This window comes from Pseudophryne corroboree, chromosome 6, assembly GCF_028390025.1.
Source record: "Pseudophryne corroboree isolate aPseCor3 chromosome 6, aPseCor3.hap2, whole genome shotgun sequence".
NCBI lineage: Eukaryota > Metazoa > Chordata > Amphibia > Anura > Myobatrachidae > Pseudophryne > Pseudophryne corroboree.
Window position 1 is genome coordinate 4,028,304 of NC_086449.1, and position 21,864 is coordinate 4,050,167.

General features: G+C 52.7%; 2 protein-coding genes across 2 annotated transcripts in view; both read right to left on the minus strand.

Annotated features, from left to right (window-relative positions):
* The window catches only part of LOC134934744 (E3 ubiquitin/ISG15 ligase TRIM25-like), a 40,558-nt gene extending 30,865 nt beyond the window's left edge, over positions 1-9,693 (minus strand). Inside the window, exon 1 of the mRNA XM_063930107.1 lies at positions 9,549-9,693. The gene's annotated coding sequence lies outside the window, so the exon portion shown is untranslated. The remainder of the gene's footprint in view (positions 1-9,548) is intronic.
* Positions 9,694-17,841: 8,148 nt separating this feature from the next.
* Positions 17,842-21,864, minus strand: part of TMEM256 (transmembrane protein 256) — a 32,746-nt gene continuing 28,723 nt past the window's right edge. Inside the window, exon 4 of the mRNA XM_063930108.1 lies at positions 17,842-18,086. Coding sequence (XP_063786178.1) covers positions 17,943-18,086 — 144 coding nt within the window. The 3' untranslated portion in view covers positions 17,842-17,942. The remainder of the gene's footprint in view (positions 18,087-21,864) is intronic.

Below are 21,864 nucleotides of genomic sequence, written 5' to 3' on the forward strand. Positions count from 1 at the left end.
AGGGGGTGACAACACAATTTCAGACACTCTACTCCGTCTCCTCATCATTTTTCTCCTCATACATGTCGACACCAACGTACCGACACACAGCACACACACAGGGAATGCTCTGATAGAGGACAGGACCCCACTAGCCCTTTGGGGAGACAGAGGGAGAGTTTGCCAGCACACACCAGAGCGCTATATATATACAGGGATAACCTTATATAAGTGTTTTTCCCTTTATAGCTGCTGTATTGTTATATACTGCGCCTAATTTGTGCCCCCCTCTCTTTTTTAACCCCTTTCTGTAGTGTAGTGACTGCAGGGGAGAGCCAGGGAGCTTCCCTCCAACTGAGCTGTGAGGGAAAATGGCGCCAGTGTGCTGAGGAGATAGGCTCCGCCCCTTTCTCGGCGTCCTTATCATCCTTTTTCTGTATGTTTTGGCAGGGGTTAAATGCATCCATATAGCCCAGGAGTTATATGTGATGCATTTATTTTAGCCATATAAGGTTTTTTTATCGATTTATTGCGTCTCAGGGCGCTGCCCCCCCCAGCGCCCTGCACCCTCAGTGACCGGAGTGTGAAGTGTGCTGAGAGCAATGGCGCACAGCTGCGGTGCTGTGCGCTACCTTATCTGAAGACAGGATCGTCTTCTGCCGCCGATTTTTCCGGACCTCTTCGCTCTTCTGGCTCTGTAAGGGGGACGGCGGCGCGGCTACGGTGACCCATCCAGGCTGAACCTGTGATCGTCCCTCTGGAGCTAATGTCCAGTAGCCTAAGAAGCCCAATCCACTCTGCACGCAGGTGAGTTCGCTTCTTCTCCCCTTAGTCCCTCGATGCAGTGAGCCTGTTGCCAGCAGGTCTCACTGAAAATAATAAACCTAAACTAAAACTTTCACAAAGAGCTCAGGAGAGCCCCTAGTGTGCACCCTTCTCGTCGGGCACAGAAATCTAACTGAGGCTTGGAGGAGGGTCATAGGGGGAGGAGCCAGTGCACACCAGGTGATCCTAAAGCTTTCTTTAGATGTGCCCAGTCTCCTGCGGAGCCGCTATTCCCCATGGTCCTTACGGAGTTCCCAGCATCCACTAGGACGTCAGAGAAATAAGATTTTACTCACCGGTAAATTTATTTCTCGTAGTCCGTAGTGGATGCTGGGAACTCCGTAAGGACCACAGGGGGATAGACGGCTCCGCAGGAGACTGGGCACAATTAAAGAAAACTTTAGGTCTATCTGGTGTGCACTGGCTCCTCCCCCTATGACCCTCCTCCGGACCTCAGTTAAGATACGGTGCCCGGAAGAGCTGACACAATAAGGAAGGATTTTGAATCCTGGGTAAGACTCATACCAGCCACACCAATCACACCGTACAACTCGTGATATTAAACCCAGTTAACAGCATGATAACAACGGAGCCTCTGAACAGATGGCTCTCAACAATAACCCGATTTGTTAACAATAACTATGTACAAGTATTGCAGACAATCCGCACTTGGGATGGGCGCCCAGCATCCACTACGGACTACGAGAAATAGATTTACCGGTGAGTAAAATCTTATTTTCTCTGACGTCCTAGTGGATGCTGGGAACTCCGTAAGGACCATGGGGATTATACCAAAGCTCCCAAACGGGCGGGAGAGTGCGGATGACTGCAGCACCGAATGAGCAAACTCAAGGTCCTCCTCAGCCAGGGTATCAAATTTGTAGAATTTTGCAAAAGTGTTAGACCCTGACCAAGTAGCAGCTCGGCAAAGTTGTAAAGCCGAGACCCCTTGGGCAGCCGCCCAAGATGAGCCCACCTTCCTTGTGGAATGGGCTTTCACTGATTTAGGCTGCGGCAGTCCCACCGCAGAATGCGCAAGCTGAATAGTGCTACAAATCCAGCGAGCAATAGTCTGCTTAGAAGCAGGAGCACCCAGCTTGTTGGGTGCGTACAGGATAAATAGCGAGTCACTCTTCCTGACTCCAGCCGTCCTGGAAACATAAATTTTCCGGGCCCTGACTACGTCCAGTAACTTGGAATCCTCCAAGTCCCTAGTAGCCGCAGGCACCACAATAGGTTGGTTCAAGTGAAAAGCTGACACCACCTTCGGGAGAAACTGAGGACGAGTCCTCAACTCTGCCCTATCCATATGGAAAATCAGATAAGGGCTTTTACATGACAAAGACGCCAATTCTGACACACGCCTGGCCGAAGCCAGGGCCAACAGCATGACCACTTTACACGTGAGATATTTCAAATCCACGGTTTTAAGTGGTTCAAACCAATGTGATTTCAGTAACCCCAAAAAAACATTGAGATCCCAAGGTGCCACTGGAGGCACAAAAGGGGGATGAATATGCAGCACCCCCTTAACAAACGTCTGAACTTCAGGCAGTGAAGCCAGTTCTTTCTGGAAGAAAATCGACAGAGCCGAAATCTGGACCTTAATGGACCCCAACTTGAGGCCCATCGTCACCCCTGCTTGCAGGAAATGCAGGAATCGACCCAGTTGAAATTCCTCCGTTGGGGCCTTCCTGGCCTCACACCAAGCAACATATTTCCGCCAAATGCGGTGATAATGTTTTGCAGTTACATCCTTCCTGGCTTTGATCAGGGTAGGGATGACTTCCTCCGGAATGCCCTTTTCCTTCAGGATCCGGTGTTCAACCGCCATGCCGTCAACGCAGCCGCGGTAAGTCTTAGAACAGGCAGGGCCCCTGCTGCAGCAGGTCCCGCCTTAGCGGTAGAGGCCATGGATCCTCTGAGAGCATCTCTTGAAGTTCTGGGTACCAGGCCCTTCTTGGCCAATCCGTAACCACGAGTATAGTTCTTACTCCTCTCCTTCGTATTATTCTCAGTACCTTGGGAATGAGAGGCAGAGGAGGGAACACATAAACCGACTGGTACACCCACGGTGTCACTAGAGCGTCCACAGCTATCGCCTGAGGGTCCCTTGACCTGGCGCAATATCTTTTTAGTTTTTTGTTGAGGCGGGACGCCGTCATATCCACCTGTGGTCTTTCCCAACGGTTTACAATCATTTAGAAGACTTCTGGATGAAGTCCCCACTCTCCCGTGTGGAGGTCGTGCCTGCTGAGAAAGTCTGCTTCCCAGTTGTCCACTCCCGGAATGAACACTGCTGACAGTGCTAACACGTGATTTTCCACCCATCGGAGAATCCTTGTGGCTTCTGCCATTGCCCTCCTGCTCCTTGTGCCACCCTGTCTGTTTAAATGGGCGACCGCCGTGATGTTGTCTGATTGGATCAGTACCGGCTGGTTTTGAAGCAGGGTCCTTGCTTGGCTTAGGGCATTGTAAATGGCTCTTAGCTCCAGAATATTTATGTGTAGTGAAATTTCCTGATTTGACCACAGTCCCTGGAAATTTCTTCCCTGTGTGACTGCTCCCCAGCCTCGAAGGCTGGCATCCGTGGTCACCAGGACCCAGTCCTGTATTCCGAATCTGCGGCCCTCTAGAAGATGAGCACTCTGCAGCCACCACAGTAGAGACACCCTGGTCCTTGGCGACAGGGTTATTATACGCTGATGCATCTGAAGATGCGATCCGGACCACTTGTCCAACAGGTCCCACTGGAAGGTTCTTGCGTGGAACCTGCCGAATGGAATTGCTTCGTATGAAGCTACCATCTTTCCCAGGACTCGCGTGCATTGATGCACCGACACCTGTCCTGGTTTTAGGAGGTTTCTGACTAGAGATGACAACTCCATGGCTTTTTCCTCTGGAAGAAACACTTTTTTCTGGTCTGTGTCCAGAATCATTCCCAGGAACAGAAGACGTGTCGTCGGGACCAGCTGTGACTTTGGGATATTGAGAATCCAACCGTGCTGTTGCAGCACTTCCCGAGAAAGTGCTACCCCCAACAACAACTGTTCCTTGGATCTCGCCTTTATCAGGAGATCGTCCAAGTACGGGATAATTAAAACTCCCTTCTTCCGAAGGAGTATCATCATTTCGGCCATTACCTTGGTAAAGACCCTCGGTGCCGTGGATAACCCAAACGGCAGCGTCTGGAACTGATAGTGACAGTCCTGTACCACAAACCTGAGGTACTCCTGGTGAGGAGGGTAAATGGGGACATGCAGGTAAGCATCTTTGATGTCCAAGTGAGATCATGTAATCCCCCTCGTCCAGGCTTGCAATAACCGCCCTGAGCGATTCCATCTTGAAACTGAATCTTTTTATATACGTGTTCAAGGATTTCAAATTTAAAATGGGTCTCACCGAACCGTCCGGTTTCGGTACCACAAACATTGTGGAATAGTAACCCCTTCCTTGTTGAAGTAGGGGCACCTTGATTATCACCTGCTGTGAATACAGCTTGTGTATAGCCTCCAACACTGCCTCCCTGGCTGAGGGAGTTGTTGGTAAAGCAGATTTTAGGAAACGGCGGGGGGGAGGCGTCTCGAATTCCAGCATGTACCCCTGAGATACTACCTGAAGGATCCAGGGATCCACCTGTGAGCGAGCCCACTGTGTGCTGAAATTTCTGAGACGGGCCCCCACCGTACCTGGGTCCGCCTGTGGAGCCCCAGCGTCATGCGGTGGACTTAGCGGAAGCGGGGGAGGACTTCTGCTCCTGGGAACTGGCTGTATGCTGCAGCTTTTTCCCTCTACCTCTGCCTTTTGGCAGAAAGGATGAGCCTCTAGCCCTCTTGTTTTTATGGGGCAGAAAGGACTGTACTTGATAATACGGTGCTTTCTTTTGCTGTGAGGTAACCTGTGGCAAAAATGCTGTTTTCCCAGCCGTTGCCGTGGAAACGAGGTCTGAAAGACCATCCCCAAACAGCTCCACCCCTTTATAAGGCAGAACTTCCATGTGCCTTTTTGAATCGGCATCGCCTGACCACTGCCGAGTCCATAACCCTCTCCTGGCGGCAATGGACATTGCGCTTATTTTTGATGCCAGCCGGCAAATATCCCTCTGTGCATCACGCATGTATAAGACAGCGTCTTTTATATGCTCTATTGTCAGCAATATATTGTCCCTATCCAGGGTATCAATATTTTCCGACAGGGAATCCGACCACGCAGCTGCAGCACTGCACATCCATGCTGAGGCAATAGCTGGTCGCAGTATAATGCCCGTGTGTGTATATATAGACTTCAGGGTAGCCTTCTGCTTTCTATCAGCAGGTTCCTTTAGGGCGGCCGTATCCGGAGACAGTAGTGCCACCTTCTTTGACAAACGTGTGAGCGCTTTATCTACCCTAGGGGGTGTTTCCCAACGTGACCTATCCTCTGGCGGGAAAGGGTACGTTGGTAATAACCGTTTAGAAATTAGTAATTTCTTTTCGGCGGAAGCCCACGCTTCTTCACACACTTCATTTAATTCCTCAGATGCAGGAAAAACTACTGGTAGTTTTTTCTCACCAAACATAATACCCTTTTTTGTGGTACCTGGGGTAATATCACTAATGTGTAATACATTTTTCATTGCCTCAATCATGTAACGGGTGGCCCTATTGAAAGTTACATTGGTCTCCTCGTCGTCGACACTGGAGTCGGTATCCGTGTCGAAGTCTGTGCCTGCCATCTGAGGTAGCGGGCGTTTCAATGCCCCTGATGGCTTTTCAGACGCCTGGACAGGCACAAGCTGAGTAGCCGGCTGTCCCATGTCGTCAAACCTTTTATGTAAGGAGCTGACACTGTCACGTAATTCCTTCCATAAGTCCATCCACTCAGGTGTCGACCCCGCAGGGGGTGACATCACATTTACCGGCATTTGCTCCGCCTCCACATCATTTTCCTCATCATACATGTCGACACAGCCGTACCGACACACCGCATACACGCAGGGAATGCTCTGATAGAGGACAGGACCCCACAAAGCCCTTTGGGGAGACAGAGGGAGAGTATGCCAGCACACACCAGAGCGCTATATACACTGGGATATCACTATACAGAGTGTTTTCCCCTATAGCTGCTTATATTACATAGCGCCTAAATATAGTGCCCCCCCCTCTCTTTTTTACCCTTCTGTAGTTCAGGACTGCAGGGGAGAGCCAGGGAGCGATCCTTCCAGCGGAGCTGTGAGGGAAAATGGCGCCAGTGTGCTGAGGGAGATGGCTCCGCCCCTTTTTCGGCTGACTTTCTCCCGCTTTTTCTGGAATTATGGCAGGGGTTAATTTACACCTATATAGCCTCTTGGACTATATATGGTGTATTTTTGCCAGCCAAGGTGTTAGTATTGCTGCTCAGGGCGCCCTCCCCCGGCGCCCTGCACCCATCAGTGACCGGAGTGTGAGGTGTGCATGAGGAGCAATGGCGCACAGCTGCAGTGCTGTGCGCTACCTTGTTGAAGACCGAAGTCTTCTGCCGCCGATTTTCTGGACCACCTTCTTGCTTCTGGCTCTGTAAGGGGGACGGCGGCGCGGCTCCGGGACCGGACAACGAGGTCGGGTCCTGTGTTCAATCCCTCTGGAGCTAATGGTGTCCAGTAGCCTAAGAAGCCCAAGGTAGCTGCAAGCAGGTAGGTTCGCTTCTCTCCCCTTAGTCCCACGTAGCAGTGAGTCTGTTGCCATCAGAGCTCACTGAAAATAAAAAACCTAAACTATACTTTCTTCTAGGAGCTCAGGAGAGCCCCTAGTGTGCATCCAGCTCAGCCGGGCACAAAAATCTAACTGAGGTCTGGAGGAGGGTCATAGGGGGAGGAGCCAGTGCACACCAGGTAGTCCTAAAGCTTTCTTTAATTGTGCCCAGTCTCCTGCGGAGCCGTCTATCCCCCTGTGGTCCTTACGGAGTTCACAGCATCCACTAGGACGTCAGAGAAATAGGGGGTATATACAGGCACATTACCAGGTGGGGGATGGGGTGAGTGGGGGTATATACAGGGACAGGGGGAATGGGGGCACATTAGCAGGTGGGGGATGGGGTGAGTGGGGGGTATATACAGGGACTGGGGGAATGGGGGCACATTAGCAGGTGGGGGATGGGGTGAGTGGGGGTATATACAGGGACAGGGGGAATGGGGGCACATTAGCAGGTGGGGAGATGGGGTGAGTGAGGGTATATACAGGAACAGGAGGAATGGGGGTACATTAGCAGGTGGGGGGTGGGGTGAGTGGGAAGTATATACAGGGACATCGGGAATGGGGCACATTAGCAGGTGGGGGGATGGGGTGAGTGGGGGTATATACAGGGACAGGGGGAATGGGGGCACATTAGCAGGTGGAGGGATGGAGTGAGTGGGGGTATATACAGGCACAGGGGGAATGGGGGTACATTAGCAGGTGGGGGTGGGGTGAGTGGGGGTATATACAGGCACGGGGGAATGGGGGTACATTAGCAGGTGGGGGATGGGGTGAGTGAGGGTATATACAGGCACGGGGGAATGGGGGTACATTAGCAGGTGGGGGATGGGGTGAGTGGGGGGTATATACAGGGACAGGGGGAATGGGGCACATTAGCAGGTGGGGGGATGGGGTGAGTGGGGGTATATACAGGGACAGGGGGAATGGGGCACATTAGCAGGTGGGTGGATGGGGTGAGTGAGGGTATATACAGGGACAGGGGGAATGGGGGTACATTAGCAGGTGGGGGATAGGGTGAGTGGGGGGTATATACAGGGACTGGGGGAATGGGGGCACATTAGCAGGTGGGGGGGTGAGTGGGGATATATACAGGAACGGGGGAATGGGGTACATTAGCTGGTGGGGGATGGGGTGAGTGAAGGTATATACAGGAACAGGGGGAATGGGGGTACATTTGCAGGTGGGGGATGGGGTGAGTGGGGGGTATATACAGGGACAGGGGGAATTGGGGCACATTAGCAGGTGGGGGGATGGGGTGAGTGGGGGTATATACAGGGACAGGGGGAATGGGGCACATTAGCAGGTGGGGGGATGGGGTGAGTGGGGGTATATACAGGGACAGGGGGAATGGGGTGAGTGGGGGTATATACAGGGTCAGGGGGAATGGGGGCACATTAGCAGGTGGGGGATGGGGTGAGTGAGGGTATATACAGGGACAGGGGGAATGGGGGCACATTAGCAGGTGGGGGATGGGGTGAGTGGGGGGTATATACAGGGACTGGGGGAATGGGGGCACATTAGCAGGTGGGGGATGGGGTGAGTGGGGGGTGTATACAGGGACAGGAGGAATGGGGCACATTAGCAGGTGGGGGGGTGAGTGAGGGTATATACAGGGACAGGGGGAATGGGGGTACATTAGCAGGTGGGGGATGGGATGAGTGGGGATATATACAGGCACAGGGGGAATGGGGGTACATTAGCAGGTGGAGGATGGGGTGAGTACGGGTATATACAGGGACAGGGGGAATGGGGGTACATTAACAGGTGGGGGATGGGGTGAGTGGGGGGGTATATACAGGGACAGGGGGAATGGGGCACATTAGCAGGTGGGGGGATGGGGTGAGTGGGGGTATATACAAGGTCAGGGGGAATGGGGGCACATTAGCAGGTGGGGGATGGGGTGAGTGAGGGTATATACAGGGACAGGGGGAATGGGGGCACATTAGCAGGTGGGGGGATGGGGTGAGTGAGGGTATATACAGGCACAGGGGGAATGGGGCATATTAGCAGGTGGGGGGGGTGAGTGGGGGGTACATACAGGGACTGGGGGAATGGGGGCACATTAGCAGGTGGGGGATGGGGTGAGTGAGGGTATATACAGGGACAGGGGGAATGGGGCACATTAGCAGGTGGGGGGATGGGGTGAGTGGGGGTATATACAAGGTCAGGGGGAATGGGGGCACATTAGCAGGTGGGGGATGGGGTGAGGGTATATACAGGGACAGGGGGAATGGGGGCACATTAGCAGGTGGGGGATGGGGTGAGTGGGGTATATACAGGGACAGGGGGAATGGGGGTACATTAGCTGGTGGGAGATGGGGTGAGTGGGGGTATATACAGGGACAGGGGGAATGGGGCACATTAGCAGGTGGGGGGATGGGTGAGTGAGGGTATATACAGGCACGGGGGAATGGGGGTACATTAGCAGGTGGGGGATGGGGTGAGTGGGGGGTATATACAGGGACAGGGGGAATGGGGCACATTAGCAGGTGGGGAGATGGGGTGAGTGGGGGTATATACAGGGACAGGGGGAATGGGGCACATTAGCAGGTGGAGGATGGGGTGAGTGGGGGAATATACAGGGACAGGGGGAATGGGGCACATTAGCAGGTGGAGGATGGGGTGAGTGGGGGAATATACAGGGACAGGGGGAATGGGGCACATTAGCAGGTGGGGGATGGGATGAGTGGGGGGTATATACAGGGACAGGGGAAATGGGGCACATTAGCAGGTGGGGGGATGGGGTGAGGGGGGGTATATACAGGCACAGGGGGAATGGGGCACATTAGCAGGTGGGGAATGGGGCACATTAGCAGGTGGAGGATGGGGTGAGTGGGGGTATATACAGGGACAGGGGGTATGGGGGCACAGTATCAGGTGCGTGGGGGGGATGGGCTGAGTTGGGGTATATACAGGGACAGGAGAATGGGGGCACAGTATCAGGTGGGGGATCACACACTGAGCAGCAGGTACAGTGCTGGCGACATTACCGGCCCGCAACACAGGGGCAGCGCGGCACCGGCGGGAACTCACCGAGGTATACACGCTTTAATACTCCCTCCGCCGGGGCGCCGCTGGCTGCAGCATGTGTATCACTCCGCCGGGGCTGCGCGTTGACAGCTTGTAACAAGTGTATCACTCCGCCGGGGACCCGCTGTGTGTATGGCAGTAGCAGGTGTATCACTCCGCCGGGGACCCGCTGTGTGTCTGGCAGTAGTTGATGTATCACTCCGCCAAGGAACCGCACTGTGACTGGCTGTAGTAGGTGTATCACTCCGCCGGGGCCCCTCTCTCATTACACTCACGAGGATTATGCTGAGAGCCGAGAACAAGCGAGCGCGGAACGCGTGCAGCTGCGGTCATATGATGCTGTCCCTGCATTGTTATTGGCCGTGAGGACTGTGGCGCATGCGCAGTAGGAGATGCGTGACGCCATGAGCTGTGCCTGTGGCCGCTGGGTTGATGCTAGATCCAAGTGGGCTAAGGGACCTTTTCCGTCAGGGTGAGGAGCCACGGCACAAGGGGGAGGAGCTAGATAGTTCCTCTACTATCCACGCCACCAACTTTTACCTTTAGTAATCAGGTGGCGAGCGAAGCAGAGCGAACCACCGAGCCCGAAGCATGGCGAGCGAAGTGAGCCCGCAAGGGTACTTTTCGGGTACCCTGTTCTGCCATAGCTCCTCCCCCTGGTGACGTGTCTCCTCCCCTAGGTACGTCAGAAGGTCCCTTCTCCCACTACGATATAGAATCAACCGTAGCCGCTGGTGCTGATAGGGCGAGAGCCGATGCCTGTGTCCGGGGAGACGTGTTTCTGTGCCCGCTGCCTCCGCTCCGTGTATGTATAGAGATGTGCCCTGTGTCATAGGGCACATCAGAGCAGCGGTGGCAGGTGTCCTGGGCCGGGACCATGTGTTGGTTCCCTGCACCGGACCGGGAGCAGCGATGCGCAGCGGCGTTTCAAATTTGATGCTGATTCGGCAGCCAATAGTAAGAGCCGCCCGTGGCCTTTCAAAACTGGTACCCTCTGTGAGCCAATCACTGCTCGCGAAGCGGCGACCAATGGTAAGCGGCCGCAGCGAGCCAATCGGAGTTCACCGCGCCCCTGACGTCAGACGCCGGGCGGGAGCCGAAGAAGGAGGCCGCGCAGAAGAGCGGTGAAGAGTCGGGCGGCGCCGGAGAGAAGAGGACGCCACGGAGAAAGCTCCTGTGACCGTGGAAGAGACCTGAAGACCCGGGCGGCGCCAAAGGTGATGTCCGGCGGCTAGAAGCGGAGAAGCAGCGGCGCTGTCCAGGACGGGACAGCGGCAGAAGAGTGAGGCGCGGGCTGGAGAGGGCACCAGGGGTGAGAAGAAAAGAGCTGACAAAGCTCTCCCTGGTGCCTGTCCCACCGGGTCAGGTAGGCCCTTCTAAGGTGCCCCTGCCACCCTCACCCCTTCCTAGACCACCAGGGATCGGGCATTAGTGGGGACAGTCAGGCCACAGGCCTGTGGAACAGCAGGCGTGCACTAGGCCCGTGGGGTAATATCAGGCATTAGGCCTGTGGCTACATTAGAGGGCATTAGGCCCTAGTTCATTTTCAGACGCTTAGGTGTATAAGGTGATCCCGGGCATTAGGCCCAAGTCATCCAACTGCCCGTAAGTTAGGCAGGCGCTAGGCCCGAGAGTCAAGTCAGGCCTCTGGCCTGTGGTTAATTAGGGGGCACTAGGCCCAGTGTAAAAGGAGTGCTTGATTGGTGAATAAGGGCGGTGCTGGGCACTAGGCCCAGGCCCCTGATATGTGAAGGCAGGTCCACTTGGCCTGAGCCCCGGGTAAGTTACTGTACGGGAGGTGGGTAGGCTGTGTGGCGCCCACTCCCCAGAAAGTTGGTAGGGATTTAAAGGGACTGCGATATTGTGACGCCTGTTACCGTGCAGGGCAAAGTGTTTATTTTAAAGTTTGTGCATAGCGTTTGTGTTGCACCTGAGCTAGTCTGAGGGCTCTGTTCATGTAGCTAGTGTAGCGGGCGCACACTACGGTAGAGTTGGGCCCTGCACGGCTGTTGTTGGCCTCCTTACAGGGACCTGTGTCCGTTAGTCCCCTGAGCGCTGGTTCGGTGGACCTTGCATGGCCGTGCGAGGTCCAGAGTACACCTCAGGGCTGTTTGGTGAAAATTGGGTGGCTGAGGCTTTGTGCCGATGATGATTTTCACCTAACCGGTGAAGGTCGCCGCCACCTTTGGAAAAGAGTTGATACTCATTAATTGGTTCACGTTTCTTCCTAGCTCGTCCGTCATCTACATCTGGAAGGGGATCGCCGTGTACGGGCTCAAGTGCTGTTTCCAGGTCCGTTGAAGATTCCGTGACCTGAAGGTGAGAGAGTGCGGCGCCTGGTAAGTAATGAGTCTACACCTCCACGGCAGCAGGCACCACCACCTCACATTTCTATACCATGTATAGCTTATATATACACTATATATATAAATATATTATGTTTTATTTCTGCACCCATATAATTCTGACTTATTGCTCTAATCTGAGGCTGTTGCACATTTACCAACCCCCGGGCTGTCACCTGCAGCGCGCTCTCTCTCTCTCTTACACCTCCTCCTCCTCCTCTCTCTCCTCTGCTACCCTACCCCTCCTCTCCTGTATCCTATCTCCCCCCATTTTCTCTTACGTCCTAGAGGATGCTGGGGTCCACATTAGTATCATGGGGTATAGACGGGTCCACTAGGAGCCACTGGCACTTTAAGAGTTTAATAGTGTGGGCTGGCTCCTCCCTCTATGCCCCTCCTACCAGACTCAGTTTAGAAAATGTGCCCGGAGGAGGCGGTCACAGCTAGGGGAGCTCCTAGAGCATGGGTCTTCAACCTGCGACCCTCCAGCTGCTGTGGAACTACACATCCCAGCATGCCCTGCCTCAGTTTTAGCATACCTTAATAGCAAAATTGTGGCAGGGCATGCTGGGATGTGTAGTTTCACAGCAGCTGGAGGGCCACAGGTTGAAGACCCATGTCCTAGAGCTTCTTTAGTTTTATTATTTTTCTAAGAGTTAGTTTAGTCACAGAGAGGCTGCTGGCAACGACCTCCCTGCTTCGTGGGACTAAGGGGATTGCTCACCCCGGCAGCATGCCGCCACCCCCTAGCCAGAAGATTCCGGTGGCGAGTGAGTCACCGGCCCACCTGGAAAGCGGGGGGTCGGTGTGAAGATGAGGACCTTTGAGTTATCCATTAAATTAATACCTGCTGCGTCCTATGTCGAACTCTTCTTGAATGTCTGGCATAGAACGTACCTGTCACCACACCGTAGACACCTGATGGGATTGTTAGAAGACTCTTCATGCCCTAGATGTGGTACACAACGGGCTGAGCTATTTCACTGTCTGTGGGGATGCCCCATAATCTGTAGATTCTGGGTCCAGATATGGAGATACACTACCCAACATTTAGTTAATTATCTACCACTTACCCCTGAGTGGGCAATATTTGGTATACTACCAGAGGTCCTTAGGATGTCACAAGGGGTTAAAAAATTGTTAATGATAATCTCCGCAGCAGCCAAGAAATGCCAATTACAGATGTGGTTACAGCCCTCAGCCCCGTCAATATCCCTTTTCTCAGGGAAGATCTTTCATATTTTTAGAATGGAGTGGCTGGAAGCCTCTTTACAAAAGGAACGGTTTACCATGAAATTTTTTGAGACATGGGAAAGTTACATAGAAACTTTATCTCGCCCATTAAAGGAACGAGTGTGGAGATGTTTCCACAACACTTTGTGGTACGAGACTAGAGTTCATGGACAGGACCCCCCAATTTCCTTTGGTACTGATTAGTTTTCGTTTCACCGAACCCACTTGGGGGGGGGGGGGGGGGGGGGGGAAGGGTTATACTGTTTTGTGATGAGAGGGAGTGGATGCGGATATTGGTGTGGGCGTGGATCCGGGCTCAAACAATCTATTTTCATTACCTGAGGGAATTCTCTATGTCAGGGGTTCTCAAACTCGGTCCTCAGGACCCCACACAGCGCATGTTTTGCAGGTCACCCAGCAGGTGCACAGGTGTATTAATTACTCACTGACACATTTTAAAAGGTCCACAGGTGGAGCTAATTATTTCACTTGTGATTCTGTGAGGAGACCTGCAAAACATGTACTGTGTGGGGTCCTGAGGACCGAGTTTGAGAACCTGTGCTCTATGTGAATATGATATATATATATATATATATATATATATATATATATATATATATATATATATATATATATATATATATATATACTGATTCCTATTTTGATTCACACTGTTACTCTATCTCCATTACTTGATGAACAACCATCTCTACTATACCCTCAAATGATTGTATGCATTGATGTACTTTAATGTGAAATTACCTTTATTATGCTTCAACTGAAATAAAAAAATGTTATTAAAAAACATATACAAATCCTGTTTCCAGTTCCTATCATCAGCATTACATATACAAATCCTGTTTCCAGTTCCTATCATCAGCATTACATATACAAATCCTGTTTCCAGTTCCTATCATCGGTGTCCAGTCCGATCATCACTTCCGGTTGTTATCGGTTCCCAAACCGACCTATTGCATGTGACTGCTTTTCCAAAGACTCTGTCACCCTCCACGCTGAGATACAGTTGTATTTGCTATTGCTCCAGTGATATTTATAATTTTATTGTGCTTCAATAAACACCATTGCGCACATGCGCAGGAACTTATTACAGCCTCCTCGTTTCCTCCACCACTCCACCACTGACCCACTAGCGCCCCCTCCGGGAACAGACACAGTTTCAGACCTGACAACCATCATATAATGCTTCCTCCTCTGTTAAACCCGCGGAGCACACTCTGCAGGTTAGAGGGGCTTCCACTGATTTCCTGACCTTTTTGTTAGACATTGCACAAAGTAAACAATTGGACTTACACAGTACAATATATTGCCAGACAAATACAGTAATCTGTGGAATATACAGATAAAGTACAGTGTGACTGTAACACAGATTAAATATACTTATATATGCATATAGATAAAATCTGTGTATTACTATAATTCTTGACCCAAACGCCCCTAGTCCAGGGTATAGAATACAGTGATAGTTATAGCTGGGAAACACTGAAAGTGAAACCACACAGCAGAACCAGGCACACACAGTCACAGGCAATGCAGGATTTATATCACAACACTGCTGCACTGGACTTGTATATCACAGCGCGGTCCGGAACCCGGAGGATATAGCAGAGTACTCGTACAATATAATCTGCAAAGTACACCGTTCTCAACTAACGCTGTCTGAGAACACAGGTAGGATACTCAAGTCTAATGTAAAGACACAGCTCTAGACACGGGCGGCTTTACATGGGAGACCTTACCCAGCAATCCCGGAGACCTGCTGCTATGCTGTAAGATGGGGCCCAGAGTCTCTGTGAGGGAGAGCAAGGCAGCTCCAGGGCAGGAAATCTGCAGTAGATGGCGCCCTGAGCTGGGGGAGGGGCTACAGGTCAAGCGCTGCCTCCCCTATGCTGGTCTTCCACCCCAGGTACTGTAAACCTTATTAAATTAGGTGTGAATACACCTGACCTGTGCTCCTATTGTCCTGGTGGTCTAGTGGGGTATCTGCTCGGTGACAGCGTCCACGCCAGCGCTGCGGTCCATCCCCCTAGACTGCGGACGGAACGCGATTTAATGGCGGGTCCCGCTAGGAGACCCTCTTACCTGCCTCCCGGTAGCAGCCACGCGATCCCGGAGAGCAGTCAGCGACTGTTCCTATGTCCGCGGATGTCCCCGCCGCAAGTACCCGGGAACCAGGCGAGCGGGAGTATGCGGAGCCGCTTGGGAGGTGATGGAGCTGCAGCACTGAAGTCGCCCTGACATACAGCGCTGCCAGCTCTGAAGAAAAAAGTCAAAGCTTTCAGTAAAAAGTAAAAGCTTTCAGGGCTGCCCAGTCCTGTTTAGTGATCTGCTACTGCAGGCACCAACTTCAAAACTGAGCTCACATTGCCTGGAGGCGGGGTTATAGAGGAGGCCCTTGTGCATCCTGGGACAGCTAAAGCTTAACCTGTTGGTGCCTCTGGATCCAGATCCACTCTACACCCCGATGTTTCCCTGTGTACCCTGCTGCAGAAATTATAATAGTCATAAGGAAAATTGCTCCTTCCTGGCTGAATCTGCATTTCTGCTCAGCCAAATGCCTTACCTCAGCGTGGTACCCTATTGGCAAGGATTGGCACTGAGCGCATCTATACGCCTACTGTCAACCCTTTCAACTAGGGTGAGCGAGGAGTCCGATGCCATCAATCCAGCCACCCTCTCCCCTTTCATTAGGCAGGGTGATCTTGTCCCGGTCTATTTCCTTGTTGCAGGTGACGTCACCTGTAATAGCCTCCGCCAGTATCCTAATTCCCGGCTGTCTGCATCTCCCATCAGCATGCTCTCAAGATCCCTGCATGGCTGGTAGGAATTCCTCCACCGCCGCCTGCTCTGCATGCCGCCCACCTCTCCGCCTTCAGCCTCACCTCCCTGGCTCAGCTTTTGCAATAATGCTGCCCCACCGCTCATCCCTGCACCAAACTCCAGCCATCAGACTCCCTTCACGGAGTCAGATTCTGTTTGTAGGTAAGGAGAGGGTTTCTGAGCCTCATCTTACTAAGACCCAAGCCGTAGTAGGGGGTGAAGCCGGGGAGAAAAAAAGAGGAAAGGCAAAAAACACAAGCTAACTCAGTGCTGAACCTTCTCCTTCCAGCACTTAATGAAAAGTGAGGACAGGTTGGAGGTGGAGCTTATATACTGCTACAAAGTTAGCGCATTAAGGGCTTAATTCAGCATGGATTGCAAAAGAGAAATCTTTCTTTAATGGGCAAAACCATGGCCCTCATTCCGAGTTGATCGCTCGCTAGCTACTTTTTGCAGCCATGCAAACCCATAGTCGCTGCCCACTGTGGAGTGTATTTTCGCTTTGCAAGTGTGCGATCGCATGTGCAGCCAAGCGGGACGAAAACTTTTTTTTTTTTTTGCAGTTTCTGAGTAGCTCTGGACTTACTCAGCCGCTGCAATCACTTCAGTCTTTTTGGTCCCGGAATTGATGTCAGACACCCGCCCTGCAAACGCCTGGACACCCTGCGTTTTCCCTGACACTCCCTGAAAACGGTCAGTTGCCACCCACAAATGCCTTCTTCCGGTCACTCTCCTTGTGATCGGCTGTGCGAATGGATTCTTCGTTAAATCCATCGCTCAGCAATGCTTCGCTCTGTACCCGTACGATGCACATGCGCAGTAGTAACCTGTTCGCTGCGCTGCGAAAAAATGGCAGCGAGCGATCAACTCGGAATGACCCATGTGCACTGCAGGTGGGGCAGATGTAACATGTGCAGAGAGATTTGGGTGGGTTATATTGTTTCTGTGCAGGGTAAATACTGGCTGCTTTATTGTTACACCGCAATTTAAATTTCAGTTTGAACACACCCCACCCAAATCTAACTCTCTCTGCACACGTTACATCTGCCCCACCTGCAGTGCTCATGGTTTTGCCCATTAGAGAAAAGCAAACTCTTTGTGTTCAGGTCTAAATTATGACCTAAGTGCGGCTGCCTCTATCCTCGCTAATCCCATGGATAAGAAGTGTCCGGCAGGTGAAGGAAAGAGAAATTAGCATTATTCAGATAAAGTTAGTCCACTTGGTGTCAGAACATTTCATACGGGTGGAAGTGCGCTGGGCTACACCGGGAGGGGGGGGGGGGGGGGGGGGGGACTAGAGATGTGTGGTAGAAAACGAACTGGGATCTGGACCTCACCAAACAGGAAAAAAAGGGTAAGGGCGCCAAGTCAAAGAACCGTTTTACACCGCATAGTAATATACCCCATTCAGAGCTGTACGAGAACGCAACTGCAGTTCTCTGAGCTACGGCACTGCTAATGTTAGCAAGTAAAGCTTACGCCAAAAAATTAAAAGAGAAGCGCACCGGAGCGACCGCAAACCCATTCGCAGCCTACACGCAACGGGGAACATCGGGGCTAAGGGTTAGTCTATGGCTACGCAGAGTGGCCGCAGCAGTAGTGACGCAGGTGCCTTGTTTCTCGGTATACGATCACAGCCGACGTCGGATACACGCCCCGAAAACACGCCTGCGTCATTACCGCCATTCGCCATTGCCTCCCCCAAACTGACTTCCTATCATTCCCTCTACAAGGAAACCATCACTGCGAGCGGAGGCGTAAAGGCGACTTCACACGTGTGAGTGTGGTACGCAGTCTGCATATTGGCACAGCATACAACGAATGTAACGATTGTGCACACACACACACCCCAGTTCCTGTCTCACAATCACAATAGCAGATAACTTGTAAATAAATTTATTTATTAAAAAGGTTTCTTTCATTTTCCTTTTACAGTATATACACAACATATTGCTCCGGATAAAGGTCAGGTTATATCTTCTCAGAGGGCCATAGCAGCCCATCCCAAGATAAGGAGGGTTCCCCCGTACGGTGCCGCCACAGTAAGAGAAGGATCCCCAGACAAGGCATGGTAATAAAACGTGCCACAGAAAAGAACCATCCCGGATGTTAGAAGAGATCCGGCCTGTAGGGGGAGCCAGAGAACAGGGAGAGGGTGTATATTATACAGATCCACACAATGAACATAGCACGGTACTGCAGATATGACAGACAGACATCATCAACAAGGGAAGACATGGTAACAAAACCGGAAATACAGAAAGGTTTAAAGGTGTGAGAGAAGATGTAATGCTAGAGGTAAAGAGCACTCAGGAAGAGGAGATCGCAGCGTCAGAAAGAGGACGGAGAGTCAGGGGCAGTCAGAGAGACGGGATCACAGCATCAGAAAGAGGACGGAGAGTCAGGGGCAGTCAGAGAGAGGGGATCGCAGTGTCAGAAAGAGGACGGAAAGTCAGGGGCAGTCAGAGAGAGGGGATCGCAGTGTCAGAGCGAGCATGGAGAGTCAGGGGCAGTCAGAGAGAGGGGATCACAGTGTCAGAAAGAGGACGGAGAGTCAGGGGCAGTCCGAGAGAGGGGATTACAGTGTCAGCGAGCATGGAGAGTCAGGGGCAGTCAGAGAGAGGGGATCACAGTGTCAGAAAGAGGACGGAGAGTCAGGGGCAGTCAGAGAGAGGGGATCGCAGTGTCAGAGCGAGCATGGAGAGTCAGGGGCAGTCAGAGAGAGGGGATCACAGTGTCAGAAAGAGGACGGAGAGTCAGGGGCAGTCAGAGAGAGGGGATCGCAGTGTCAGAGCGAGCATGGAGAGTCAGGGGCAGTCAGAGAGAGGGGATCGCAGTGTCAGAAAGAGGACGGAGAGTCAGGGGCAGTCAGAGAGAGGGGATCGCAGTGTCAGAGCGAGCATGGAGAGTCAGGGGCAGTCAGAGAGAGGGGATCGCCGTGTCAGAGCGAGCATGTAGAGTCAGGGGCAGTCAGAGAGAGGGGATCGCAGCATCAGAGTGAGCATGGAGAGTCAGAGGCAGTCAGAGAGAGGGGATCGCAGCATCAGAGTGAGCATGGAGAGTCAGAGGCAGTCAGAGAGAGGGGATCGCAGCATCAGAGTGAGCATGGAGAGTCAGGGGCAGTCAGAGAGAGGGGATCGTAGTGTCAGAGCGAGCATGGAGAGTCAGGGGCAGCCAGAGAGAGGAGATCGCAGCATCAGAAAGAGGACAGAGAGTCAGGGCAGTCAGAGAGAGGGGATTGCAGCATCAGAGTGAGCATGGAGAGTCAGAGGCAGTCAGAGAGGGTATAGCAGCGTTAGAAAGAGGACGGAGAGTCAGAGAGAGGGGATTGCAGCGTCAAAGTGAGGACAGAGTCTGGGTAGTCAGAGACAGGGGATTGCAGTGTCAGAGAGGGGACAGAGTCAGAAGTCAGGAACAGTCAGAGAGGGTACAGAGTCAGAAGTCAGGAACAGTCAGAGACAGGGGATCGCAGCGTCAGAGAGGGGACAGAGAGTCAGAAGTCAGGAATAGTCAGAGAGAGGAGATTGCAGCGTCAGAGTGAGGACGGAGAGTCAGAGAGAGGAGATCGCAGCGTCAGAGTGAGGACAGAGAGTCAGGAACAGTCAGAGAGAGGATCGCAGTGTAGGAGAAAGTTGGGAGTGAATGATTTTACTTGCTTAGTTCATGATGCAACAAGTATGAGCGACCAATGAGTCCAAAAGCAGAACACTGCAATAATTGTGTGAAAGGAGGACAACATGCAAACAGATGAGAAAGGGAACAGACATGAGGCAGTCTACAGATTCCTTCTACGATGATCTGGAGATCAGGATTTGGCCAGGGGTAAACAGTAGTCACTTTGGCTGAGTAATAAATGGAGGCTTCCACACCGACTTCATTGTAAAGTACAGAGGAAATTTGGATTAAAAGAGCCAATTAGTGTTGCTTGTATTTGTCTGTTATGGAAATTGAAGTAATGCAGCTCAGCCGGCTCCTGGCCACCGCTGCCCAGGCCCCCCTTCACCCGTGCTGCTGCTGTCTGTGAGGGGAGGAGCGCAGCGTACGCCTCTCCTGCCCCTCACTCTCCAGCGGTGCTCCATGAGCCAATCAGAGCTTGCGGACCGGCAGCTGCGCTCTCCTCCCCTCACAGACACCAGCAGTGCGGTGAGCAGCACGGGGGAAGAGGGGGGGGGGGGGGGGGGGGGGGGAGTCATGTATATAGGGGCACTGGGGGCATTGCTGGCACTGTGGGGACATGTATACCTGGCACTGGGGAGACATGTATATCTGGCACTGTGGGGACACTGGCATTGGGGGCATAGCTGGCACTGTGGGGACATGTATATCTGCCACTTGGGGGACATGTATATCTGGCACTAGGAGCATAGCTGGCACTGTGGGGGCATATATATCTGGCACTGGGGGTAAATGTATATCTGGCACTGGGGGCATAGCTGGCACTGGGGGGAAATGTATATCTGGCACACTGGGGACACTGCATTGGGGGCATAGCTGGCACTTTGGGGACATGTATATCTGGCACTAGGAGCATAGCTGGCACTGTGGGGGCATATATATCTGGCACTGGGGGCATAGCTGGCACTGGGGGGAAATGTATATCTGGCACTGGGGGCATAGCTGGCACTGTGGGGAAATGTATATCTGGCACTGGAGGCATAGCTGGCACTGGGGGGAAATGTATATCTGGCACTGGAGGCATAGCTGGCACTGGGGGGAAATGTATATCTGGCACTGGAGGCATAGCTGGCACTGGGGGGAAATGTATATCTGGCACTGGGGGCATAGCTGGCACTGGGGGGAAATGTATATCTGGCACTGGGGGCATAGCTGGCACTGTGGGGAAATGTATATCTGGCACTAGGGGCATAGCTGGCACTGTGGGGACATGTGTATCTGCACTGGAGGCATAGCTGGCACTGGGGGCATAGCTGGCACTGGGGGGAAATGTATATCTGGCACTGGGGGCATAGCTGGCACTGTGGGGAAATGTATATCTGGCACTGGGGGCATAGCTGGCACTGTGGGGAAATGTATATCTGGCACTGGGGGCATAGCTGGCACTGTGGGGACATGTGTATCTGCACTGGAGGCATAGCTGGCACTGGGGGGAAATGTATATCTGGCACTGGGGGCATAGCTGGCACTGTGGGGAAATGTATATCTGGCACTGGGGGCATAGCTGGCACTGTGGGGACATGTGTATCTGCACTGGAGGCATAGCTGGCACTGGGGGGAAATGTATATCTGGCACTGGGGGCATAGCTGGCACTGGGGGGAAATGTATATCTGGCACTGGGGGCATAGCTGGCACTGTGGGGAAATGTATATCTGGCACTGGAGGCATAGCTGTCACTGTGGGGGCATATATATCTGGCACTGGGGGCATAGCTGGCACTGGGGGTAAATGTATATCTGGCACTGGGGGCATAGCTGGCACTGGGGGGAAATGTATATCTGGCACACTGGGGACACTGCATTGGGGGCATAGCTGGCACTTTGGGGACATGTATATCTGGCACTAGGAGCATAGCTGGCACTGTGGGGGCATATATATCTGGCACTGGGGGCATAGCTGGCACTGGGGGGAAATGTATATCTGGCACTGGGGGCATAGCTGGCACTGTGGGGAAATGTATATCTGGCACTGGAGGCATAGCTGGCACTGTGGGGACATGTATATCTGGCACTGGGGGCATAGCTGGCACTGTGGGGAAATGTATATCTGGCACTGGAGGCATAGCTGGCACTGGGGGGAAATGTATATCTGGCACTGGAGGCATAGCTGGCACTGGGGGGAAATGTATATCTGGCACTGGGGGCATAGCTGGCACTGGGGGGAAATGTATATCTGGCACTGGGGGCATAGCTGGCACTGGGGGTAAATGTATATCTGGCACTGGGGG